Genomic DNA, 27,562 nt, shown 5'->3' with positions numbered 1-27,562 from the left:
AATTTCAGGTGTTTTAAGGAATTTTCAAGCGTGACTTGACTACAATGCATTTGAGTCTTGTACGCGGGCTCTAGAACCTGATGTCCACAGGAGGCAGGGGTCCCTTTATCTTCCTTGAGTCTCCTCCTCCAAACCAGTGGATCTAGGGCCCTGGGGGCTGACTTAGTCCAGGGCGCCCCCATCCTGCAGGCGAACACCAGGCAGAGAGAGGACGAGCTGGCAAGTGCCATCTACAGCCTCGTTACTGTAGCCGCTGCCTCGGGATTCACTCTGGAACGCCAGTACGGTGGAATCTCGCTTTCTGCCTTGTTGGTTCTCTCCTGGCCCAGGTACCTGAGCAGCTCTGTAAAGGTAAGTCCGCATGTGGCGTCAAGGACAGGAAGAGAGCACACAGACATCACTTCTGCCGGGTGCGATGGCCGCTGGGATGATGGGTGGTCACTCACTTGGTGCCGCAGGTGTCCAACTACAAGAACTTAGGGTGCCGGTTCTGTCTTGAAGTCAGAGAAGTTGCTTTTTAGAAGTTATATTTCATTTCTTTGTCTAGGTCAACTCAAAAAGTCACTTTAGAGTAAATTGTTATTATTTAGAGAAGAATTATAAGTGGCTCCTCTTAGTCTACCTTAGTCTACTTCACTAAGTTATTGACTTAGCTTATCCGAAAAAGCAAGTGTGGAGGGGCGCCCAAGACCTTGGCAGAAGGAGATTATAATGGGCTCCACTAGCTCTCAAAGCCGGCGGCTGGGGAAAAGTTAAGAAATTTTGCATCGGGACCAAATTACCTCTTGGGTACAAAGTAAGCCAGATCCAAGCCCATTCTCTTTTGAGATTCCACTATTAGTAAACCTGTCTGACAGACTGGGGTGTTCCTGAATGAAGACACCTTGCAAGAACGGACATGTAGAGCCACCAACGGAGAAGTCACCGCTGGGGCATTCTGACTGGGGCTCAACACCAGGCCTCGTTGTGTAGGGGGAGGGGAGAATATATTGTACCCAAACTAGGAACTCTGGCATAGTGGGAATGATTTGGGGACGATGGCTGAATATGAGATTGTGACTCCAAGCCTTCAACAGTGTGGGACAGCACAGTGTCAGGACAGTAAGAACACTGGCCCATGGCCGCACAGGACTGGCGCTCCACAGAAACAGCAGGTGGCAGGACAGAAGTAATCCCGGCCAAATCGCGCCCTGCTAGAGGCTGGATCCAGCTCTCTTTCAAGAGTTCCTTTGAACTGCTGGACTAATTCGTCAAAGTTTTCCAAAAATTCGGGAAGATAAACAACTTACCTAGTATGTGCAGACTCAGATCTGTTCTAATTTGAAAAATTAGAGGTGGACTTTATTTGTACCCCCAAGCTGCTAAATAAAGCACAAGTTACCCTTAATTGTGTTGTTAGATTGTCTTTTCAACGAACTTTCCTCGCTTTAGGCACAGTCCCCTCCTGAGGTTTCTTTTTCGCTTTTCTGCTTTGCTCCTAGGTCTGCAGTTATAACTGCAAGATCCTGGGCTTGATTATTGGATAAGGCTTAATGACCTCCCACTTAAAATGGAAAGGGGAAACTAGGCCAGGTGCATCTAAGACAATTCCAATTTGTTTCCCAGCCTCAGAATTCATCCAGGACCGCCAAGCTGATCAACACTCCTGAATTCCGCCTAATCATGGGTCAGTTTCCCGGGAAGCCTTGCTTGTGCCGGAACTTTGTGCAGGGGGAGGGAAACTTGAGACTTGGGGCTGGCAAAGAGATGACGCCCTCTAAGGACCCCATCTGCATTGTCAGTGTATTAGAACCCTCCCTTTTATTGACTGTCCTTTCAATACCCACTCTTCCTTTTATAGAATCCTCTGAGGCGTTAAAAGCTTGGCTGCTAAAACTAGAAATAACAGCAAGCTTAAGTCAGCTAGAATTTTACTTCTCTCTCTCATAAAAGTCAGTGTGGGTGACCCAGGACAGGTAATCCAACTCTGGAATAATCCAGCAACCGCTCTGCCATCTCCTGTGCATGGCTTCTTGGGTCTAAAACGACTGCCCCAGCTTCCACCGGCCTGCCCTCTGTTCCCTTTCCATAAGCAGCTAAATAGGAAGGGAAGGACAAGTGCCTTCCTCCTGAGTCCTCGCCCCAGTAGCTTCTCCTGTGGCTCTGCTTTTATACTACTGGACAGGAGCGGCTCATAGGACTGCTTACATCCTATTGGCCACGAGTGACGTACATGATTCTGCTTACATCCTATTGGCCACAACTTAGTCACATGACTGCAGCTGCAAGAGAGCGGGAAATGTGTTTAGCTGGGCATCCGGAGCGCTGCTAAAGTGCGTGGCTTCTGTTAGGAGGCCACGGAGAGCTGAGTGGCCCAGGAGCCCCTGTGGAGTGGACCTTTGGTGGCAGTATAGAGAGCAGCCAAGGGCAGAGGACGGAGAGCCACCCTCTCCGTTGCGGGTTGGGTTCCCAGGGACCCAGTCTCCACAGCGGGGAGGGAGTCTTGGACTAGGGGAAGTACGACTGGGCAAAGCAAGCAACTGAACTGCCAAGCAGTTGCAGAAAGGCCTCAGGGGATGCGGGGGTGGAGGAGCTCATGATGGAAGGAGCTCTGGAGCGGAGATGGCCCTTCAGAGATGAGCCAAGTTGAAGCGGCTGGTGGGAAAGGACACACAGCGGGCCTTTGTAAACGCCCTGCCGTTCCTGTCATTGGGTGGGTCATTGGATGTGCTGCATTCGCTTTGGGTGAAGCAACCCCCCACTTCCACCCAGGGCAGGCTATGAGGGAGGAGCCCAGATGAGCTGCCAGCGGGCAAGCGTTCTGACAGCCAGAGAAACAGCACCTCGGCCCGGAGGGAGCATCAACCTACAGCGTCCATTACATCCTCCTTCACCAGCCCAGCCAGCGGAGTGTGGAGACGCTTGTGAGGTAGGTTTGGCCAATCCGCTGCGGTGAGCCAGGGCTGGATCCTTCAGCGGAGCCACGGTCATGAATGATCGTGCTACCGAAGCAAACGTGGGTCCGCTGGCCTGAGCGCAGGAAAGCCGATCTGCTGACACCGGGTTGCGGTGAAGGAAATCCCAGCGTTTATTGCAGGTGCCAAGCAAGGAGTCAAGGTAACCAATGCTTAAAAGGCCCAAACTCCTCGAAGGCTTTCAGGAAAAGGTTTTTAAAGATGAAGTGAGGGAGGTATGTTGTGGGGTGTGTGATCAGCTCGTGGACATTCTTCTGATTGGTTGGTGGTGACATCATCAATTTTCTGAGTCCACCCGGTCTGGGGTCTGTGGGCTTGTGGGCAGCATACAGTTAACTTCCTCCACCTGGTGAGGGTCTCAGTGTCTGCAGAACAGCTCAAAGGACATGATTCAGAATATTATCTACAGCCCTTGAGGAGGAACTAAAGGTCCTTGACTTTGTTTAATGGCTAAACGGTTACTATTTTGTCTTGCTTGACTGTCTTCCTTTCTTTCTGCATTTTCTCACTTCTCTGAGATTAAATGTACTCTTTGGAACTTGGGGAACGCCTAGGAGACTGAAGTTTTCCTACAGAAAAGAGGCAGGCAGAGGACACGGTTGGGGGTCTGTTTTGGGAAGGTCCCTCAGGGTCCTTCCCGGTTACAGCTGGAGGCCATACTGACTGTCCTCAAGTGGGGACATGCAGAGTCGCCCATTCCTGCTCCTGCTGCAGGACCTCTGCTAAAGATCCTGCTGCCCGACCCCCTACCGCTAGCACCCTGGGTTCTGGCCAATATTGCCAGCCTTTTTCTCCAGGCTCCCAGCCGTCCTGGAGCCCCTAGTATCCTTCAGTAAGCCTCACTTTTGGATTAAGTGAGCCAGCGTGGGTATCGCCAGACTCAAGAAGGGCAGGCCCTCCCGACCAGACTGGTCTCTTTGCACTGTCCTCGCCACCAGCCCCTGGTCAGAGGGATCCGTCCTTCACCTCTCTGCTTCAGACTTTACAAGGGTGAATAGGAAGGGACCAGTTCCCTTCAGGGTAGAATTTGCCCCCAATCCTCCGGACACTTCCTGCTTGTACTCTCTGAGGCCCAGGGAGCCACGGGGTGCAGCCTTGCCTTGGGATCAAGGAGGTGAGCTTCCAGACAGGAAGTGCTTTGTACCCCAGGTATTGCTCACTCACAGGTAAGCAGGTCACCAGGAAAGGCAGAAGAACACGGGGCATCTGAAGCGGAGCTAGCTGACCATTTCCAGACCCCGTCCCCTCCTTCCCTTGGCTCCGCATTGTACAGGTAGAGGAGCTGAGGCCCAGAGAAGGGCAGTGACTTACCGGGCGTAACACAGCACAGGAGTGGGGAACGAGAGGAAGCCCTACGGGTCTCTGGGGGTCAGGGCGTGCTCCTGTGCAAGGCTCCACCAGTGCTTGCATGGCTTCAAGTGACTCACACCCTTCCCACTCATCTGGATTTGTGGGACTGGTTTACTGGTAATGTATCCCCTCCCCACCAAGAGCCGGACTGAAATTCCTGCGCCGCGGTAGTCACAAGATAGGGTATCGAGGGGTCTATCTTGCAGCCCCAGACTCTTCAGCTACCTGTTGTGTGATTTTTGGAAGTTACTTGGCCTCTCTGAGACTCAGTTTTCTCGTCTATTAAATGAAGATGGTTATCCTTATCTCATAGGACTTTGGCGATCAAATTCCTTCACTCCACAAACACTCTGTGAGCATATCCTAGCTTCCGGGGGGGGGGGGACAGAAATGAGCATTACCAACAACAAACCAGACTGCCTCCTGCCCTCAAGGAACGTCTATTCTAGGTGGGAGAGACACACACAAGACACTAAGAAAACATGTAAATAAGCCATTTCTGCTGTGGGAAAGATAAGACAGGGTGACGGGTGAAGAGCGAGTCAGGGGGGCTGCTTTGTCTGGAGCGGGCAGGGAGGAGGTGATGTCTGAGCTGGGACCAGAGTGATACGCAGGAGGCAGGCGAGATGAGGGCTGGGGAAGAGAATTCTCAAAATGCCGGGGAGAAAGTCCCTTGCCGACCGTGAGAGGCGGCCCCAGATGCCCATAGCTGCCGTTCCGAGGCGGCTGAAGGACCACGTGGCCGAGAGAAAGGCCAAGGCCAGCTCTCTAATCTTGGAGCAAGGCCTTCAGCTGTCTCACGTGCACCTCTGTGAAACAGAAATAAAGATCACAGAAGGAAGTTTGTCGGGGAGGGGACATTTCTCCTCTATCCTTCTTGAGTTCTCGTGGCTGGACTCATAATAAAATTGGCACAAGGCAGATTACCAGGAGGAAAAGAAAGAAATGTCATTTGTACTTACGGAGGTCTCGTAGAAATGGGACCTCCGTAAAAGCACGCAGCTTTTATACTTTTTAGACAAAGAAACAATACATGTGAGAGGAATTGACCGGACAAAGAAACATCTTTGGGTGCTTAACTAGTCAGGAATGTAAGCTCAGTTTGGGCTTGGGTAGTAAAGTAGTAAAAAAGTAACGAGGTTAGCTTACACAGGCTTCTTGGCTCTGAATTCCCTGCGTCTGGCAATAAGGATGTCTTTCTCCCGGTATAGGGAGGGCACCTTCCACATGGGAGATTTACTTCCTGCTTTCGGGGAGACAGAGAGGAGGGTCAAAGTGTCCCTCTTGCATGGGCCATTTCCTAAGTAACTTTCATGTAAAATAATCAATATGCCATTGAGGTATATTTGGGGGTGGCCTGCCCTGGGCCCCAGCAAGTTCAGCCTCAGAGGTAACCTCAGAGAGGTAACCTGGGAAGGTCCGACCGCTTAGAACCCTAGTGTGGTGGATGTGTTACAAAATTAGTCCCAATCCTCCACTCGTCTCAATATCTGTACCTCTTTTCTTTTCATTTTGGTAAAATACACATAACATAAAGTTGACAGTTTAGTGGTGTTACGTACCTTTGTATCGTTGAGTAACCAACCTCCAGAACCCTTCACTTTGCAAAACTGAAACCGTCCTCAGTAAACGACACCTCCCCATCCCCCTCCCCCAGCCCCCACCATCTCCTACTGCCCGTAGGGGTCTGACTACTCCAGAGACCTCATATGTGTGGAATCATACAGTGTTTGCCCTTTTGCGACTGGCTTCTTTCGCTTAGCATAGGGTCCTCGAGGTTCATCTGCGGTGTTACGTGTATCCGGAAGAAATTCCTCCCTTTTTAAGGTTGAATGGTATTCCACTGTATGTACAGGCCACGTTTTGCTTGTCCATTAATCCATCAATGGACACTTGTGTTTCCACCTTTTGGCTTTTGGGAAGAGGGCTGCTGTAGACATGAATATACAGATACCTCTTCAAGACACTGCTTTCAGTTGTTTTCTGTATATCCCCAGAAGTAGAATTGCTGGATCATATTAATTCTATTTTTAACTTTTTGAGGAACCACCATCCTGTCGTTCTCAGCAGCTGCACCATTTCACAGTCCCACCAGCAGTGCACAAGGGTTCGGAGGTCTCCACGTCCTGGCCAACACGTGTTGTTTTGTGTCGCTTTGATTGCAGCCATCCCGGTGGGTGTGAGGTGGTATCTCGTGGTGGTTTTGATGTGCATTTCTCTAACATCCCTGCCCGTGGCGAGGTGACGTGGCAGGTCTTCCCATCGAGAGGCGGCGTCTGTGGTTTACCCCTTGCTTTGATGGTTTTACTGCCACTGGAGCAAGGCTGCACCGGTAACGAACCTCAGCCCGAGAGGCCCCTCACGCTTCCCCTGTGTCACTGAAAGAAGCCCAGCTTCCGTGCGAAGGAGCCCAGGCTGCTCTGCTGGAGGGTGACAGAGCCGTGGCCCAGTGACTCCTGTCGTCGTCCCAGCCAACAGCTGGCCAGCTGCCCGGCACATGTGAGGCCATCCTAGACCTGCCAGCCCGGCTGAGCTGCCCGTGGACTACGGCTAGGATCCGCCAGGCCTGGCTCAGCTCAGAACCACCACACTGACCCACAGAGCCATGAGCAGTTAAGTGATGGTTTTCTGAGCCACGAAGTTGGGCGGTGGCCAGGTGTGAAACAGCTGCTCACAGGTACATCAGGCCCCAGCGCCTGCGCCAGGGTTTCATTCCCCACGTTCCATGGACTCTCCTATCTCCTAAACTGGGACAGAGCAGGTGAAACTCTCACCTAATTCCTGGAAGAAAGCAGACCTACTCTGATCTAGCATCTAGGACATAGATGTGGAAGACTCTCTTGGAATCCCAATCTTCCCCCTCCCCCCAGTTTTATTGGGATATAATGGACATGTGTCACTGATGAGTTTCAGGGGTTCAGCATGAAGGTTTGACTTGCGTGGATTGTGACATGATTAGCACAATAAGTTTAGCGAACATCCATCATCTCAGATACATACAGTAAAAAGAAATGGAAAAAATGTTTTCTTCTTATAAAGAGGACTCATGTTTTTTTCTCCTAATAACTTTCCTATACACCACAGAGCTGTGGTTCCTGTAGCGATCATGGTGTACGTTACATCCCTACTAGTTATTTATCTTATAACCAGAAGTTTGTATCTTTTGACCACCTTCCTCCAAAGTCACCTCCCCCACACCACAGCCTGTGATAGCCACAGATCTGATGTCTTTTTCTGTTTTTGTTTTGTTGTAGATTCCACATATAAGTGAGATCATGCGGTATTTATCTGTCTGACTTATCTCACTTCGCATAACGCCCTCAAGGTCCATCCACGGTGTCACAGATGGCAGCATTTGCTCTTTTATATGGGTAAACAATATTCCATCATTTCTGTACATAGGTATAGACCACATTTGCTTTATCCATTCATCCATCTATGGACACTTGGGTTGCTTTCATATCTTGGCTACTGAAAATAATGCTGCCGTGAATGTGCGGGTACAGATATATTTTCAAATCAGTGTTCTCATTTGCTTTGGATATATTCCCAGAAGACGAATTACTGGATCATATGGCAGTTCTGTTTTTCATTATTTTAGGAACCTCCATGCTGTTTTTCATAGTGGCTGCGCCACTTCACACTCTCACCAGCAGTACCCGAGGGTTCCGTTTTCTCCACATCGTGGCCAGTGCTTCTCATTCCTTGTCTTTCTGATGATGGCCATCCTCACAGGCGTGAGGTCGTATCTCGTGGTTTTGCTTTGCGCTTCCCTAATGACCAGTAAAACTGTGTATCTTTCATATACTTAGTGGCCATTCGTATATCTTCTTTGAAAAAATGTCTTAGGTATTTTGCCCCTTTTTAAGTTGGATTAGTTGGGGGGTTTTTGCTATTGAGTTGTATGGGTTCTTTATATATTTTGGATATTGTTTTTGTCTCTGGCTTCCTTCCTTCAACATTATGCCTGTAGCATCTGTGTCCATCTTCATGTGCACCGCGAGTCTGTTCTATTTTACTGCTGACTGGTACCCATTTTATGAATACACCACAGTTTAGTTATGAGTTCTACCGCTGACGGCCATTTGGGTTACTTCTAGTCTGGAGCTATGATATGTATGGCTGCTATGAACATTTGCATACAAAATGTGTGTGTGTGTGTGTGTGTGTGTGTGTGTGGACATATCACTTTTTTTTTTTAACATCTTTATTGGAGTATAATTGTTTTACAATAGTGTGTTAGTTTTTCCTTTACAACAAACTGAATCAGTTATACATATACATATGTTCCCATATCTCTTCCCTCTTGCATCACCCTCTCTCGACATATCACTTTAATTGGGTAAATATCTAGCTGCAATTGCTGGATCATAGAGCTGGTTTCATTTTATAAGAAACTGCTCTTGGAAGCCATTGTACCGGTTCAAACTCCCACCAGCAACAGATGAGAGTTCTGCAGATCCATAGCCCTGGGGACACTGGGATCGTCACTTTGCTTTGGATCAGCTGTTCTAGTGGGCGGGAAGTGCTGTCTCACTGCCGTATTTCCTTGTATTGCCCGATGACCAATGACACTGCACTCTTCTTCATATACTTATTGGACAGTTGTGTATCTTTTAGGAAATGTCTTCATTTTGACGTACTGTTTTGTATTGGACTCTTCGTCTTTTTGATATTAATTTGTGAAATTGTTTTTATATTCCAGATATTCTGGAAACAATTCCCTTGTCAGAACCTACGTATTCTAAATATTTTCTCTGAGTTTTGCCTAGCTGAATTTTCTTTTCACTTTTAAAAACGGCTTCGGGGTGTAAGTGACTTAAAATAACTGCACATGTTTCAAGTGTATAATTTAATAACATTTCAATTATGTACATCAGGAAAAACCAAGACTACAATCAAGGTACTGAAGTATCCATCACCCCCAAAGCGCTCCTGATGCCCCTTTGTGGTTCCTCCCAGGTGCACCCTTGGCGCTTCTCCGAAAACCCACAAACAGAAACCCACACATCGGTGTTCTGGGACCATAGATGAGTTTTCATTGTCTACATCTTTGTATATATTTGAAATGGTGCAGTGTACCTCCCTTTGTGTCTGCCTTCTTTTATTCAGCTGGGTTTAAAAAAATTTTTTTTCGTTTGTTTCTTTGTTTTGCTTTGTTTTTTTCTTTTTACAGCGCTCTCACTTAGCTTCCCTCACGCCCTCCCTCACTCAGGCTCCCTCTCGCCCTCCCTCACTCAGGCTCCCTCTCGCCCTCCCTCCCTCAGGCTCCCTCTCACCCTCCCTCCCTCAGGCTCCCTCTCACCCTCCCTCACTCAGGCTCCCTCTCACCCTCCCTCACTCAGGCTCCCTCTCACCCTCCCTCACTCAGGCTCCCTCTCACCCTCCCTCACACCCTCCCTCCCTCAGGCTCCCTCACACCCTCCCTCCCTCAGGCTCCCTCTCACCCTCCCTCTCACCCTCCCTCACTCAGGCTCCCTCTCGCCCTCCCTCACTCAGGCTCCCTCTCGCCCTCCCTCCCTCAGGCTCCCTCTCACCCTCCCTCTCACCCTCCCTCACTCAGGCTCCCTCACACCCTCCCTCACTCAGGCTCCCTCTCGCCCTCCCTCACTCAGGCTCCCTCACGCCCTCCCTCACTCAGGCTCCCTCTTGCCCTCCCTCACTCAGGCTCCCTCACACCCTCCCTCACTCAGGCTCCCTCTCACCCTCCCTCACACCCTCCCTCACTCAGGCTCCCTCTCACCCTCCCTCTCACCCTCCCTCACTCAGGCTCCCTCTCGCCCTCCCTCACTCAGGCTCCCTCTCGCCCTCCCTCCCTCAGGCTCCCTCTCACCCTCCCTCTCACCCTCCCTCACTCAGGCTCCCTCACACCCTCCCTCACTCAGGCTCCCTCTCGCCCTCCCTCACTCAGGCTCCCTCACGCCCTCCCTCACTCAGGCTCCCTCTTGCCCTCCCTCACTCAGGCTCCCTCACACCCTCCCTCACTCAGGCTCCCTCTCACCCTCCCTCACACCCTCCCTCACTCAGGCTCCCTCTCACCCTCCCTCACTCAGGCCCCCTCACACCCTCCCTCACTCAGGCTCCCTCACACCCTCCCTCACTCAGGCTCCCTCACTCAGGCTCCCTCACTCAGGCTCCCTCTCGCCCTCCCTCACTCAGGCTCCCTCACGCCCTCCCTCACTTGGAGTCCCTTTCACACCCTCCCTGCTGCCCTCCTCTGTCAGCATACTTTTTAAAAATTCATTCATGTTTCTATAGTTATTAACGCCTTGTTCTTTTATGATTGCGACGTATTCCATTTTATGGGAAACCACAGTTTTTTAATTCCTTCTGCTGATGGATATTTGGTAATTTACAGTTTTTTGCTAAATCAACGGAAGCATATTTTTGAGACACATGCTGTAATTTCGTTGTGTAAGTACCTAGGACTGTGATTAGTGTATCCTAGAGTATGTATACGTTTAATTTATTAAAACTTTCCAAGGTGATTTCCAAAGTGTCTGTACCATTTCACATTCCCACTACTTCTCCGTAAGGATTCCAGTTCCAACACAATCTCATCAGCATTTCGTTTGATACATCTTTTTCCTTCCAGCTATTTTCATAGCTATGTAAATGTATCTCACTGTGGTTGCATTTCTTTTATGACTAAGGGTGTTGTGTATATCTTCCTTTACTTATTTGCCACTTATATGTCTTTGGTGGAGTGTTGGCTCTAATCTGTTGTGTATTTTTTTTTTATTGGATTGTTTGTTTCCTTATTTAGTTTTGAGCGTTCTTGTTCTGAGTACAATTCCTTTATCCGACACGTGATTTGCAAATATTTTCTCCAAGTCTGTGGCTGTCTTTTCATTCTCTTATCGGTGTCTTCAAAGAGGAGACATTTAAAATTTTGATGAAATCCAGTTTACCACTTTTTTTCTTGTATGGTTTTGTTACTTAGAAATCTCTGCGTGCCCCTAGGTCACAAACGTATTCTTCTATGTTTTCTTCTAGAAGATTTATGGTTCTGCCTGTATCTCAAATTATTTTTTATGTTTTTGTGCACTTTTCTGAAAAGCTTGCATTCCCCAACTGAATTACTTTAGGATCTTTGTCAATATTCATTTGACTATGTATGTGAGGGTCTATTTCTGACTCCATTTTGTTCCATAAATATATTTGTCTATTCTTATGTCAATTCCATAAAACTTGATTACTTTGCAGTGAGTGTTGGAATAAAAAAGTAGAAGTCTTCCAAGTTTGTTCTTTTCTAGAATCATTTTGGCTCTTCTAGATCATTTTCATTTTCATGTCGATTTCAAGATCAGCTTGTCAGTTCCTTCTAAGCAGCCTACTGAATTGTTTCCTTCGATTTGTGTTAAATTATAGGTGAATCTGGGGACGATGGGCAGCTTATGATTATTATTATTATTTTTTTTTGCGGTACGCGGACCTCTCACCGTTGTGGCCTCTCCCGTTGCGGAGCACAGGCTCCGGACGCGCAGGCTCAGCGGCCATGGCTCACGGGCCCAGCCGCTCCGCGGCACGTGGGATCCTCCCGGACCGGGGCACGAACCCGCGTCCCCTGCATCGGCAGGCGGACTCTCAACCACTGCGCCACCAGAGAAGCCCCAGCTTATGAATTTTTCATCCTCCAATCTATGAACATGGTGTATCCGCCCTCTCAACGTTGTTTCATATTTTTCACTGTCGAAACCATGCATTTATTTTATCAAATTAATTTCTAAATATGTGATATTTTTATGGTATTACAAATGATGTCTTTTTACATTTTTTTCACCATTTCTTGCTGCTAGTGTATGTAAACTCAAATTTTGTATGTTGATCTTGTATCCCGTGTAAAGGAGCAAGGTTTGCCATGCCAAATGTATCTCTCTGGCATGGGGATTATTTCAAGGTGAAAATCATCAAGGCCCAAAAGATTCCAGCAGAATCTTTGACATCCCCCTAACTGCCTGAAAAGAATGTAGATAGAGGACCTGTTCCAGGAAGGGAGCTGTCTCCACAGATAACTATAGATAACGTGAACTAGGTGTGTACACAAGGAGGAACCCAGCAAAGTCTGTTGGTTAAACTTCCTCTCTGTGTCCCATTGTCTCTGCCTGGCCCAGCAACAGCTTGTGTACCAAACACGTGCTTTTCCGTCTCTGTGTGAATCACCTTCCTCCCCTTTGAAGTCCCAAACTACTTCCCCCAGCATCCTCTCTGTCTTAAGCTGAACATGGTATTTAAGGTGATGGATTCAGCCATTTTATTGAATTCCTGCATTTTCCTTGGTCTCTCCTATGCAAACATGTTATTACATTTTGTCTGATTTTCTCCTGTTCATCTGTCTCATGTCAATTTAATTCTTAGACCAGCCAGAAGAACCTAGAAGGGTAGAGGGAAAATTCCTCCTCCCTATCACCTGCAACACTGTTAAATTCACTTACTGGTTTTTGTAGTTGTTTGGTTTTGTTTTTATGATTCTTTGGGTTTTCTGTATACAGGATCATGTTGCCTGCAAATAGAAACAGCTTTATTTCTTCCTGCAATATGTTTTTGTTTTCTTTTTAAAAAACTTATTTAGCGGTTTTATTCATTTGGTTTCACTGGGTCTTAGTTGCGGCATGCATGTGGGATCTAGTTCCCTGAGCAGGGCTTGAACCCGGGCCCGCTGCGCTGGGAGCGTAGAGTCTGACCCGCTGCACCTCCAGGAAGTCCCCAACACGTTCTTTTTTTTCCCCTTACTTTGCTGCACTGGCCAGAACTTCCAATACAATGTTGAATCGACGTGGTAAGATTAGACATCCTTGCCTGGCTGCTGATATGAAGGAAAGCTTTCCACGTCTCACCATTAAGCAGGTTGGTAACTATGTGTATTTCACAGGTGCATTTTATTTATTAGTTTTCTTCCTAGTTCATTGCAAGCTGTTAGCATGAGCGGGTGTTGAATTGTTCTCACGTGCTTTTCCTGCCTTAATGAGATGGGCATATGACTTTTCCCTTTTAATTCCTTAATGTGATGATATCTACTGATTGAGTTTGGAATGCTAAACCAAACTCACATTCCTGGGATAAGTACTTCTTGGTCATGATGTGTTATATCTTTATATCTTTCTGGATTCTAATTTCCAACATATATTTTTTAACATCTTTATCCCGGGGGGGGGGGTGGGGGGGGGTTCGGGCCGACGGGGCGGAGGGAAGCTGTGGGAAGGCAGGTCCTCGACTGAGTGGGGCAGGAGCAAGCAGCCGGCTTAGGTGCCGATGGAGCCTTCATCCCCGGAGGCGCTATAGCTTGTCTCGGCTCACAGGCAAAACCTACCATTCCTGTTCCAACCAGGAGTCCACGGGCGCTCGTCGAGAAGCTAGCATGTTCTGCCTACCCTGTCATGTTTCTTTAAAAAATGATTACTAGTCACAATTTTCCGGTCATGGGTCTAAAGACCATGAAGCTATTTTAAGCAGGAACGTGGTGCATTTCCCTCACTGAAAAGAAATAATTACTATGTATACAATAGATAACCAACGAGGTCCTACTGTATAGCACAGGGAACGATATTCAATACCTTATAAAACCTATAATGGAAAAGAATCTGAAGGTAGATATATCTATCTGAGCCACTCTGCTATACACCCGAAACATTGTAAATCAACTATACTTCAATAAAAAATATAAATACATGAATGAACAAGATCCTACTTTTTAAAAGAGAAATAATTAAACCAACTAACAAAATGCTCTTGCCCCGGGGTGTGTGGAGTGTTCTAACCTCACCTCGATCGCAGCCCCCAACTACAGGAACATGCACTGCGGCCAAGGTCTCGGTCAGACACAGTGGTTGTCATGGGCACCTCACTCTGCGTCTCTGCGTCTCAGTGTCCTCGCCTGTAGGATGAGAGTGAGCTTAAAAGCGTGCATTTGCTGGGTCTCTTGAAAACACTTTCCCAATTCCTATGTCTTGTGCTTTGATATTTAGTGAGGATGGAAAGATCACAGTTGACAATGGCATCTGGAAAGTTAACAGCTGAGGTGCAGGCAGGGTGTCATTTTCTTCTGCCCAGGAGGAAAAGAAGCTGATATTTGAAGCCCAAGTTTCTCAGGATGTCAACTCTTTAGCATCCAAATGCAGCCCATTTTTGCTGAAAGACACACAGAGTTCTGTGCCAGGCAAACGTCTCATCCCACCTCAGGGATGAAAATTGGCATTAGAAAACAACAGAGCACTTCACAGCAGCTCCTTTTAAATCTCTTTTAATGACTAATATCCTCGTTTCGGTGTGTCCCTGAACTGACCTGAGCAAAATCAAACTGAGACTAATTAGTGTGAGGGAGATAACACCGATGGGTCCAGTTCCTGTTCTCATGGACACCTCACACTCAAAGTAACAACGAAACAGGAAAAGAATTCTCATTTTTAAAAAAACATGTTGGGACTTTCCTGGTGGTCCAGTGGTTAAGACTCCGTGCTCCCAATGCAGATGGCCCGGGTTCAATCCCTGGTCAGGGAACTAGATCCCACATGCCACAACTAAGAGCCCACATGCTGCAACTAAAAAAAAAAAAAAAAAAAAAAAAAAGATCCCACATGCCACAAAAAAAAGAGATCCCACATGCCACAACTAAGACCCACTGTAGCCAAAATAAATAAATAAATATTTTTCAAAAAACAACCCCAAAAACCCCACATATGGGTTTCCCTGGTGGTGCAGTGGTTGAGAGTCCGTCTGCCGATGCGGGGAACGCGGGTTCGTGCCCTGGTCCAGGAAGATCCCACGTGCCGCAGAGCGGCTGGGCCCGTGAGCCATGGCCGCTGAGCCTGTGCGTCCGAGGCCTGTGCTCCGCAACGGGAGAGGCCACAACGGTGAGAGGCCCGCGTACCACAAAAAAACAAAAAACCCCACATGTCATTGGAAATATCCTTAGCACTGGCCTGGATGTCATGAGAACTGGGTTTTAAGTGTTTTTCTACCAACCAACTGATCATGTGACCTTTCAGAAGCCACTGGCCTTGCTCAGTTTCCAGATCTGTGAAATGGGGTTGGTTTTACTTGCCTACTATGAAATAGCAGGAAATGTGTAATTGGTCTCCCCCCCCCTCCCCAGTTCATGGCACAGAGCTCCTAAAACCCTTTTAATTTCCTAAATGATAAAAGTACTAGGAGCATCGTTTGTTCTAATATCTGGCCCTTACAGAGAGCTTACGCTGCATCCTTACACAGAGCTAGCTCTTAAATCCCTTGCGATTCCCCGGCTGATAGGAGGGTCTTTTGTTCTCATGAAGTGAAGAGGAGTTGGATTTAGTCTCACAATCTTATCTTTTTTCCATGAGATAATAATGGCAGGACAGAAACTAAGAAATCTCAAATAAAGATGATTTCTGCTGTTGGGACCCAGGGCAGGCCACCCCCAAATATGCCTTAATGGCATAGTAGCTATTTTGAATTAAAGTTACTTAAGAGATAGCTGACACGAGAGGGGCACTGTCACCCTCTCTGTCTTCCTGAAAGCAGGAAATAAATCTCTCATGTGAAGGGTCCACTCTCTGCACTTGGAGGTAGAAGGACGCCCTTATTGCCACAAATAGGGCATTCAGGGCCGCGAGTCTATAAAAACCACCTGTAGCTTCTTTAATTCACCACTCCAAACGCAAAGTCTTCCCTAATTAAGTACCCAAAGCCTAAGTTTCTTTTTCCTGTCAATTCCTCTCAAATTGGTTTGTCTAAAAAATATAAAAGCTGCTTGCTTTGGCCACTTCTTAGGTCCCATTTCTATGAAACCTCTATGAGCACAAATTAACATTTACTTCTTTTTCTCCTGTTCACGTGTCTTGTGTCAATTTTATTATTAGTTTCCCTCTGGACACTGCCTTTCTCAATCCTACAAGAAGCATTCAGGGCCCACATGGTAAAAATGGCAGGAAAGACACCCTCCCCGCAGTTAATTAAATCTTGAGCTCACTTAAGTTTCTTATGGGTGCAAAACCTCAAAACTTAAATTATCCGGTCAAGTCAGGTTATGACTTAAGGACGTTATAGTTTGTCACAGTCTAATGTGCACCCTTGTAATGTAAATGTTGTGATATTGTCAACAGTTTAGCTAAACTTACCTGGCTGATCTGTTAAATGATTAAGTAAGCCTGCTCTGTGGGCATCACACAGAAGGTGGCCCTCCCTCTGACAGAGGGAGGTTGACAGGATAACTGTGGCTCCCCCTTCTGTGAACAGATGGGAAGTTATGGAAACAACAAGATTCCTCTTGATCACTGCGCTGGCGAAGCTGTGCGTGAAATGAGTATCCTTACATGTATTGGTTTCTCGGGTGTGAATTTTTTTTTATGTATCGTGTGAAGCTGGCTGGGGTGGACAAAAGGGAGTGGTGGGGACTGTGGCGAACCGGGGAGGTCACGAATCCTTCGTTTAAAAGTGGCTGCCACTCATCTCCAGCATGTCATTGCCGTGTGGAAATTTGAGCCCAGTGTTGCCTGCACTTCTGAGGGTTCGAAAGAAATTATAAATCTAGATTTTATATAAAATAGCCTGATTTTTAAATATTGGGAAACAATTCAAATTAAAGAAATCTGGGCAGTGTTTTTTTGTCCAGGGGTTAATAGGGCCTCCTTGTGGAGTGAATACTTGTCCACTTACTGTGCTAAGTAAGCACTGTCCGAATGCTACACGTGTTATTAATGGAATCTTTGTGCCTTAGATACCACGAGGAGCTCCATGTTACCGATGAAGGTGTAACTAACTAACTTCTCAGGGCCGCGCAGCCAGTAGGGTGCAGAGCCAGCCTCTGCCCAGCATTTGCAAAGCCCTCAAAGCCAGCTGTGCCCAAGGTGGGCCGGGGGGCTGCCCACAGCATGAGGCTGCATTGCCCACAGAGATTTTGAAAACAGGAACAAGATGGACTGAAGCTTGTCTGGTTTTTATAACCATCGTGCACAGGCAATATTAAATAATGTCAGTGATAAAATACACACTGGGTATTTATTATTTAGCGCACAGGGATAAAATACACAAGTCCCTGCAAACTTCTGTGGGTTTAAGTTCTAAAGAATTGCTGTGGCTACTGTTAAGGGGTTTAAAAAAAATTTTTTTTTTTAAACTGTGGTAAAATTCACATAACATGAAGTTTACCATCTTAATCATTTTTAAGTGTGCAGTTCATTAACATTAAGTATGTGTGTGTGTATATATATATATATTTAAATTGGAGTATAGTTGCTTTACAATGTTGTGTTAGTTTCTGCTGTACAGCAAAGTGAATCAGCCACACGTATACATATATCCCCTCTTCCTTGGATTTCCTTCACATTTAGGTCACCACAGAGCACTGAGTAGACTTCCCTGTCATTAGCGTTACACATATTAACATTATTTTGCAATCAATCTCCAGGAATGTCATCTCGCAAAACAGAAGCCCCATACCCGTGAAGTACCACCTCTCATTCCCCCTTCCCCTAGCCCTTGGCAACTGTAGGGGAGGAATATTTTTCCTCTACCCTTCTCGGTTCTTTTGGCTGGTCTGTTCATTAGATTGACATGTGACGGGCTAACGGGAGAAAAACAAATTTATTGTCGTACTTACGGGAGCCTCACATAGACATGAGAGGTTCCAAGACGGTCAGGCAATGGAGGTTTGTGTGCCGGCTGAGCTGAGGGGAAGGGCTAGGGCTCTGGGGCTCCAGGGGGAGGAAGACAAGTCACAGGAAGCTGGGAAGAGCACGTGCTCGGTGCACACAGGTTTGCCAGGCCCTGCAGCACGACGGGGTCGGGCCCTGGCAAACGCCCAGCTCACCACGCCAGCCCACACTCTGCGGTTCTGTGTGGTGGCAGCTCTGTTGCCGGACCGTGCCTTCTGATTCTTTCAGGCAGTTAAGGGAGGTACACAGCTCTTGCTGCGTCTTTTGGGCCATGACTGTCTTCAGTTCAGAATGATCCACATGTGAGAGTGGCATGTTTCGGGGTGGCATATTCTGCTACCGTCCAACTTTCTGTCTCTATGAATCTGACTGCTCCAGGGACCTCATCTAAGTGGAACTTCTTTCTACTTGTCTTCTTGGGACTGGTTTTTTTCACTGAGCATAATATCCTCAAGGTTCATCCATATCGTAGCACGTGTCAGTACTCCCTTCTTCAAGGCTGAATAACATTCCGTTGTGCGTATACATCACACATTCCGTTTATCCATTCATCTGTGGATGGATGCTTGGGTTGCTTCTATCTTTTGGCTGTTGTGAACAGTGCTGCTATGAACATATCTCTTTGAGACCCTGCTTTCAATGGTTTGGGTTCCATAAGTGGAATTACTGCATCATATAGTAATTGTATATTTTTCTGAGGAACCTCCATAGTGGCTGCACCATTTTACATTCCCACCAACAGTGCACGAGGGATCCTATTTCGCCACATCTTCACCAACATGTTTTCTGGTTTTGCTTTTTTTTTTTTAAAAAAAAAAATAGTAGCCATCATGATGGGTGTGAGATGAGATCTCATGCAAAAATCATCTGCATTTCCCCAATGATTATATGATGTTGAACATCTTTTCATGTACCTATTGGCCATTTGTATATCTTCTTTGGAGAAATGTATTCAAGTCCTTTGCCCATTCTTTTTTTTAAATCGGCTTATTTATATTGCTGTCATGGAGTTGTAGGAGTTCTTTCTATATTGGGATATTAGCCCCTTAACAGATACGTGACTTGCAAATGTTTTCTCCCGTTCCACAGGTGGCCTTCTAACTCCATCGATTGCGTCCTTTTTTTTTTTTTTTTTTTTTTTTTTGTGGTACGCGGGCCTCTCACTGTTGTGGCCTCTCCCGTCGCGGAGCGCAGGCTCCGGACGCGCAGGCTCAGCGGCCGTGGCTCACGGGCCCAGCCGCTCCGCGGCACGTGGGATCCTCCCGGACCGGGGCACGAACCCGCGTCCCCTGCATCGGCAGGCGGACTCTCAACCACTGTGCCACCAGGGAAGCCCTGATTGCGTCCTTTGATGCATAGAAGTTTTGAAGTTTGATGTGGTACTATTTATGTATTTTTACTTTGGTTGCCTGTGCACTGTTGAATTTTAATAACATATAAACATTAAAATTACATACTCTAAAAATGTATGCTTTAACACACAATGTACTCTACATGGATGTTAATTCTGAAAACTCTTAGTGACACAGTCGGCCCCATACGTATGGATTTGTGTTTGTTTCCAGAGTAACTTTTGGAATCCTGTGCATTTGCCTCAGACACGGTTCTTGTCTCCAGCCCCCACTACGGTACACATTTCTGTGTCTGAACAGTAGATCCGAAATGATCAATGATGGCACCGTGATTGTCAAGACAGAGAAAACAACTCGTGTTATCGTTATTCAGCCATCCTATGAGCCCACTTATGATTCTTACCTGGTTTAAATTTTAAGACAGTGACACAGAGTGCAAACTGTAAGGGGTACTATTTTTGTTGCTTAAGTGCAAATCTTACCTTCTACTTGAACTACTTTACTGAATTTTCGTATTAGATTAAGAATGAAAATTTCTTTTTTGTTGCTATTCTCATTTATTAAATGGGCCAGTACACTCTGATATTATTTATTATTGCAACAGGCCAATATGTCAGTATAAGTTTTTAAAAAATACATTAATGTCATTAAAAATTATTAATCTATTACCTTTCCCTTTTTGGCTATTAAGTAATATTTTATTTTATTAAAAACTTGCTTTTGCTGGCTTGCTTGTATATACAAAGCTCAATCAAATAAGTTTTAAGAAGTTATTTTTTCCCAGCCATTATTATGTTGCATTTAATGGTTTTTTTGGTTTTGTTTTTGTTTTTTTTTTGCCACACCACATGGCTTGTGGGATCTTAGTTCCCCCACCAGGGATTGAACATTGAACCCAGGCCCATGGCAGTGAAAGCGCCCAGTCCTGACCACTGGACCGCCAGGGAACTCCCTCATTTAATGTTTATTACAGAAAATAATTTTTTCTTATAAAGGAGTATTAAAAGAAATCTTCCTACCTAAGGGGTCTGATGAGCTAGGTATGACACTGGAGGTAGGAAATAGCCATTTGGGGAGCCAGGGGTAGGGTAGGACGTACCCTCCTCCAGTGCTGGTGGCCTAGTGATGTCTGAGGACTCCTGTGTCCCTCCAGGGCTGCTGGTGTCGGACTTAGCCTGCTGGGATAACACACGCGCCAGAACTTCTAAGGGGGCCTGATGGTATGAAGCTGCTATCAGCTTATCCTGCAGCCACTGTCCCATAGCGATGCCTTTGGGGACGAAGGGAGTAGGTGGGTGAGGATGAGGTGTTCAGTGGTCCAGGGGCAGCTAAATGGCCGAAGCAGTCCCTGACTCCGGCAGAGGATGGACGTGGCCAGTGGAAGAAAACCGTCCTGAGTGAGAGTAAAAGCACAAATAGAAACTAGATCCTGTGAGCAGGCAGCATGTCTGCGCATTGATAAAAAGCAGCGATTTCTGTAATTAAATGGCGCCATTATCTTACGCAAGATGAAGTTTTGGCAAGCATTCTGCCAAGGCTGAAACTGTTCCGATGCTCCCAGACTTTTTCTTATTTTTTATTTGCCCAAACGTCAAGGTTTCCAGCCCAGAGACAGTGCGGAAGGCCCACCGTGGGACCCCCTTTCCTCAGTCCCCAGGGACCGTGACCAGCAGGTACAGCAGGGAAACCACTGCTGCTGGGCTGGGTCCTGCATATGGGGGTGTGCTGGGTGCTAGGGTGCTCTAAAGAAAAACTTACTCCAGCAGAAAGGGGCAACACAGACAACGCCAGGAGGGAAAGAGCTCTAAAGGGGGAACCTGGACATTAAAAGCTCATCTCAAGCCATTTCAGTGTGAACCTTACGTGGATCCTGATTCTGAAAATACAAACTGTGGGGAAAAAAAAGCTATGATGTTTATGAGACAGTTGGAAGTTTGAACTCTGGATACTTTATGACTGAGGAATTACTGTTCATATTTTAGATGTGATAACAGTATTGTTAGCGTGTACATCTAAAACGGTCCTTATCTTTTAGAGATAGGATGTCTCAGATTTGTTGCAAAATGATACGGGTGAGGGCTGGGGTTGGCTGCAGGTGCATGGCCACGGGGCCGGATGTCATGCCTGGGGCTTCATTATACTATTTTATCAACTATTGTGAACGCTTGAGCTTCTCCACTGCACAATTTAAAATCTATATTTGTTGCAAAAAGATGGTAGGTAGGTTCTAATACGACAACATGCCACCAAGAATAGTTCCTTGCCTTTGACATTCCTTCTCAACCCTTATTCGCTCCAGAAGTCCAGTGCTTGGTCCTCTCCCGCTGAATGGTGAGAACAGGCCTTGGGCTCTGAGCCTTTGGCAGGAAACAGTGTCTCCTTGTAACTTAATGGCACCCCTTTGTTTCGTTGTATTTATTTTATGGCTACTTCTATTTTGGCAGCAGATACTGTTTTTCTACTTACTGGAGTGACAAAGTTTCCTTTTTGAATATATGTAAGCCCTTTGATTTAAAGACAAATAGGAAAGAACAGCACAGATGGTATTCAGATACTGTAAGTTTTTTCCAAGTGGTAGGAAATGCCCAGCGTGGAAGTCACCGATAGAAGTCATTTTCCTCTCTCATTTTATTTATCAGGTAGACAAATCTGGGGTCCCTTCATCCCCGGGGGTCTCTGTGCCTGGGGCAGCACGGCCTGCTCAGGCCACGCCCACTGTCTCCTTGAATCGCAGATAAAGCACTCGATACCCAGAGAAGGCGCCCAAAGGCAGGGAAGGAGGGTGCTGCATGGACCCCGGGGCCCCGACATGGTCCCTTACCAGGTTCACTGGCAAGTGAAAGTGGGAGGGGGGGGCAGAGTTAAGGACAATATAAAGGGCAACATCTCTAATGGGAAGATGTTCTAGTCATCATTGTGTTGCGTCCCATTCGTAGTTTTTTGCTGGGGAAATTTCCTGACTGCCTTAAATTAAGCATACAGGTGGTCAGCAAGCTGTGTCCACCCGGCTTATTTTGTTAGGCCTGTGTGTATGTTTGCCTTTTTGTTTGTGTAATTAAACTTTTTTCTTTTTAGATAACTGTAGATCCACATGCAGTTTTAAGACATAGATAGAGAGAGGGCTTCCCTGGTGGCGCAGTGGTTAAGAATCCGCCTGCCAATGCAGGGGACATGGGTTCGAGCCCTGGTCCGGGAAGATCCCACTCAACTAAGCCCGTGCGCCACAACTACTGAGCCTGAGAAGCCCACGCACCGCAACAAAGAGTAGCCCCCGCTCTCCACAACTAGAGGAAGCCGGTGCGCAGCAACGAAGACCCGACGCAAACAAATACAAATAAATAAATAAAAGTGAATCTTAAAAAAAAAAGAAAAAAAGACATAGAGAGAGACGTATTTAAGACATACAGAGAGACTCATGCACCCTTTTCCCAGTTTCCCCCAACGGTGACTGCTTGCAAAACGATAGGACACACAGGGAGCTATATTCAATATCTTGTCATAACCTACAGTGGAACAGAACGTGAAAAAATATATATATAAATGAACCACTTTGCTGCACACCTGAAATTAACACAACACTGTAAATCAACTACACTTCAATTAAACAACAACAAAAAAACCCATAGGACATTGCAACCAGGATTTACCATAGACGCAGTCAAGACACAGAACATTTCCAGCCGCACAAAGATCTCACACGTTGTCCTTTTTATTGCCACATCAGCCCCTGTCAGTCACTCACCTGTTCTCCAGTTCCATAAGGTTGCTTTTCAAGAACGTTATATGAATGGAATTATGCCGTATGTAACCCTTTGGGATTGGCTTTTTTTCCCACTCAGCATAATTTCCTGCCCATCTGAGTGGTCCAGTCTGTCAACAGTTTGTTCCTTTACTGCCGGGTAGCATTCCATGGTGTGGATGCCCCCGTTCTGTTTAACCATCACCCGTGGAAGGACCTCTGTGATGTTTTCAGTTTGGGGTTATTATGAATAAAGCTGCTTTGAACATTTTATGTATGGGCTTTTGTGTAAACATAACGTTTTCATTTTCCTGGGATAAATGGCCAAGAGTGTGGATGTTTGTTTTTAACACATCAATTGCATTCATTTACAATTGAGCTGTTTCATCTACAAATCCACATTACTGAGTTCTTCTCAATAATCAGAAGATCTGGAAAGATGGGGCCATAGGCACTCATGATCCTAACAGGCCAGATGGGCTTAAGATCCCTGATTACCGCGCCTAGTCCTGTGTATTTATTTACCTGCTGGGCAAGGCTCCTGGTTTGCCAATTTAAGTGGGCATAATTGGAACATGATAAGTTATATCATGAATTTTAACTGTATACACACCAGGTATTTGCTTGTATGTGAATAAAGTCTGTCTGGAAGTATACACAAGCAGAAAATACTGGTTGCCTCTGGGAAGGGTACTGGGTGAGGGGCAGTAAGGGGGAGTCACTTTTTTTTTTTTTTTTTGGCTCCGGACGCGCAGGCTCAGCGGCCACGGCTCACGGGCCCAGCCGCTCCGCGGCATGTGGGATTTTCCCGGACCGGGGCACGGACCCGCGTCCCCTGCATCGGCAGGTGGATTCTCAACCACTGCGCCACCAGGGAAGCCCAAGTCACTTTTACTATGAGCCCTTGTGAGCCTTTTTTTAGCTTAAACCCATCTGTTATTTACTTTAAAAAGAATCAATAAAAACATGCAAACAAGAACACTAAAAATTCCTCACCGATACCTGCTCTGAGGCTGCTTTGTCCATACAACTCTTGTTTCGTTAGACGAGAGGACCCATTGGAATTTCCCCACCCAGGGAAGAGCCCAGCTCCAAGAGATCTATGGTCTGGGGCCTTTAGGCTTTGAGGGTGATCCCCAAACACCCCTCCTCACCATCCAAAAGCTGGATGACCCCTGAGGGGCACGCTCAGACCATCTGGGCCTCTCTGAAGCCTAGTGAGGTGTCTATGCCCAGCCCAGGGGCCACCTGCTCCAAGAAGCCTTTCCCAGCCTGACTGAAATTAAGCTTCTCCCTCCCTCATCAGGCAGGGGCATCCATGTGCCTATCCGGTTACAATCCAGGGCACACTTCCTGGACCCTTCACACAGGCTGGGCCCCAGTGCACTTACCCGCCTCTTCCTGACCTCTCACTAGGCTGGGCCCTCACCGCAGCAGATGAACATCTTAAAGGCACCGGTGCACAGGGTACCTGCAGAGCTCACCCACTTCTGTAATTCGTGACAAAGACGCCTACAAACCTAGGGCAGAGCCTGTAAAGTGAATTTAAGATTTCAGATTTCTGCACGCACAATTCAGTGATGCTGAACGTCCCCCCCACCCTCTGGTGGGTGAGGGGGAGGGGTAGGATATGCTCTGGCAGTGTTGGCGCCTTAAATCTGCCCTTTGGGTAACTTCCTCACGGCTTCCGGAAGACAGTGGGTGCAGCGCAGAGAAGAAGGGCTTTGGGAATCTGAGAGCCTCAGTGCTGCCCTTCGTGGCCGCGTGGTCTTCAGGCCAACTCACCCTGTTTCCTCCTGGTGAACTGGGGATCATGACGCCTCCCTGGCAAGGCTTGGAGGAGGGTGAAGGGGAAGGGAGCACCCCCAGGGCCCCAGCAGGTCGCTTGCCCTTGCGGAACTGGGCCCCTCTACTGGATGCCAGGATGCGCTCCGCATTCCAGATTTCCTGGCGGCCTGTTCCTTTGTGTGTTGATGGTCTGAGCTCAAGGTCTCAGGAGCCTGGCGGACTTGTTTGTTGGGCCCTGGCCAGGGTCATTGGCCAGAGGCGCTGAACAGGGCCGAATGAATGGCTGCCGGACGGCCGAGAGGCTCCACATCCGCGTGCAGTGCCGCCCGAGAGTTTGAAACCAGGGGTACGAGTGTGGAGGTCAGAAAACCGAGCAGGGCTTCCCGCGTGGCCGAGAGGCGCCACCGCCGCAGGGCGCCTCATCCCTTCTCCCCCGCCCACGGTGACTCGGGCGCGCGCCCCATCCCACTCACCCAGGCCCGCGTGGCCCCGGGTGCGCTCCCCAGCCCCTCCCTCCGCACGGCAGGCCGGGGGCCGGATGTGGGAGCCCGGCACCCTCAGCTCCAGCGCTCAGGTCCCGCCGGGGCCCAGGAAGGGGCCCGAGGCCTCGGCCCTCGCCCCGCCCCCTCCCTCCCTCCCGCGCTAATCACCTGCCGGCCGGGCGCGCGGGAAGCTCGCGCGCGCGTGCGCGCGCGGCCGGGCTCCGGGTCCCGGGAGGTGAAGCGCGGCGAGGATGGCGGCGCGGGGCCGGCGGCCGTGGCCGCTGCTGCTTGCGCTCTTGGGGCTGCTGGCGCTGGGCCCCGGCGCGCCGGCGTCCAAGCTCAACATCCCCAAGGTGCTGCTGCCCTTCACGCGGGCCACGCGCGTGAACTTCACGCTGGAGGCCTCGGAGGGCTGCTACCGCTGGTGAGGCGCGGCCAGGCGCGGGGCCGGGGCGGGAGGCAGGCCTCGGGCGCGGGCGGCCGGACGGGCGCGCTGCAGGTGCGCGGGCGCGGGGAGGAGGCCGCGGCCCCAGGCGGGCCCGGCGGGGCCTGCGGCGCGCGGCCTTCGGGTCCGGCCGGCGCCAGGAGGCCGGGAGCCGCGCGCCCCCAGCAGGCCCGCGCAGCAGGTGCGCCGGCTTGGCGGCTGGTCGCGCGTGACCCGGCGGCGTGCGCGTGGGTCGCCCCCACTGCGCATGGCGGCGCCCAGGTCTCCGCGCGCTCTGGCGGGAGGGGGCCCTCCGGGGAGGTGGTGCGGGCGGGAGCCCCGCTGTCGGCGGGACTCGCGGAGGGCGTGCGGCGGGCCCGCGAAGGCCTGCCTGGCCCGGGGCTTCCGGAGGGACTTTCTGCCGGAGGGAGAGGGTCGCACCGGCGCTGCTGGTTCCGGGATGCGCGTCCACGTGGTCGCACGTCTTTCTCGTCCAAGCTCCGGGAGAGGCGGTCAGGGCGCTGCAGAGCCCTAGGCTGGGGACGCCGCTTTCCGGAGTTTGGTGACCAGGATTCATCTCCGGGTCCGGACTGGTGTGGGAATTGGGCTTGTGGAGAAGTGGGGAAGGTGTGTGTGGGAGTCGAATCAGTCGTTCATTGTCTTTGAGAGTAAACCTTTGATGAAAGGTCTTTCGGAGGAAACCCTAGGTGTTTAACAGATGAAGCACCTGTTTCACAGATGAGCCATGCAAGGGAATGGTTGGTGGTTCACCCCAGGTTGCCCACAGAGCAGGGTTGCCTTGATCCCTAGCTTCCTGGGGGGACTTACGAGTTCTGCACCTTTTGTGGGGGATGTGATCTGGGAACCCCAGGACCTAATGAAACTAGAGGTCCGCCCCACTTCACGGTAGCTGGGTGATGTGGTCCAGCCCTTCCATCCTTCAGATGGAGAAGCAGCAGCCTGAAGTGGCCTCGGGGCTCCACTCCTAGCAGGGTGCGGGCGGCGCAGGGTGTGACCAAGGCCCTACCCCACACCTCCCCGCCACCTTGCTGGAGATGAAAAGGAGGGGGTGATCCCCACGCGCTACACCCTTGCTCCTCCCTTTGGTTCCCTGTTTCAAGGCTAGACAGTGTAACGGGGTGTGATCACGGTACAGAGAGTCCAACGTGTGTTAAGTCTGTTGGGATAGTCATCCGTGCACATCCGCGAGCTACACCCTTGCTCCTCCCTTTGGTTCCCTGTTTCAAGGCTAGACAGTGTAACGGGGTGTGATCACGGTACAGAGAGTCCAACGTGTGTTAAGTCTGTTGGGATAGTCATCCGTGCACATCTGCGAGCCTGGTGCTGGAGCTCAGACTACCTTCTAGCTTATGTGCTTTACTAGTACCTATCTGTGTTCTGAAGGTCACCTCCTGCAATAAGGACAGGCCACGTCAGTCAAATGCATTTTGGGTTTAATGCCTTCCTTCTCTGGAGGGTCGTATTTCTGCCTTGATATCACATCTTGTCTTTAACTTTTCTTCATTCTCTGGTTGAAGTCGTTCTCTTGATATGGGGGGCAAGAAAGAGGAAGCTGGCTATGAAAAACAGGTGGCTTCAAATGAATCCGTTTGGGTGTATTTGTATGCTACTTCCTCTGAGATTCTAGAGCTGTGTTTTTTGTTTCTGAAGTAACAACATTTTTTTTTTTCTACCTGCATTTTCTTTTCTGAGAAGAGCTGGTGGATTTTAATTTACTTGTATAGTTTCTGAGGAGGAAGGGAAAAAAATGATTCCTAATCGCTGATGCCATCAGAGGGATGCTAAGTATCTTATAACTTGTTTTGAATCTGATCCGTAGCT

At 48.5% G+C, this 27,562-nt stretch overlaps 1 protein-coding gene and 1 long non-coding RNA gene across 9 annotated transcripts in view; one reads left to right on the top strand and one right to left on the bottom strand.

Moving 5' to 3' along the window:
• Positions 1-1,893: 1,893 nt before the first annotated feature.
• LOC136794957 (uncharacterized) lies at positions 1,894-25,760 on the bottom strand. 6 transcript variants are annotated; one of them, XR_010842442.1, is made up of 4 exons: positions 25,465-25,760; positions 24,418-24,558; positions 17,881-18,730; positions 1,894-3,330 (listed from the first exon to the last, which is right to left on the bottom strand). It is a non-coding gene; the product is annotated as an uncharacterized lncRNA (long non-coding RNA). The 6 variants fall into 6 exon arrangements; XR_010842440.1 differs by lacking the exons at positions 1,894-3,330; positions 17,881-18,730 and adding exons at positions 13,809-14,178; positions 20,387-20,680; XR_010842443.1 differs by lacking the exon at positions 1,894-3,330 and adding an exon at positions 13,809-14,178.
• NUP210 (nucleoporin 210) overlaps positions 25,156-27,562 on the top strand; it is a 102,329-nt gene continuing 99,922 nt past the window's right edge. For 2 of the 3 annotated variants that reach the window (XM_067043349.1, XM_059076727.2), the window contains exon 1: positions 25,306-25,720. In XM_067043349.1, the coding sequence (XP_066899450.1) occupies positions 25,548-25,720 (173 nt within the window). In that variant the 5' untranslated portion in view covers positions 25,306-25,547. Of the gene's footprint in view, positions 25,175-25,305; positions 25,721-27,562 lie in introns of those variants that run through there. The other variant, XM_067043350.1, reaches the window with a different exon arrangement.

Source organism: Kogia breviceps, chromosome 10, assembly GCF_026419965.1.
Source record: "Kogia breviceps isolate mKogBre1 chromosome 10, mKogBre1 haplotype 1, whole genome shotgun sequence".
NCBI lineage: Eukaryota > Metazoa > Chordata > Mammalia > Artiodactyla > Physeteridae > Kogia > Kogia breviceps.
Note: the sequence above shows the minus strand (reverse complement) of the source record. Positions and strands in the feature narration are given on the sequence as shown.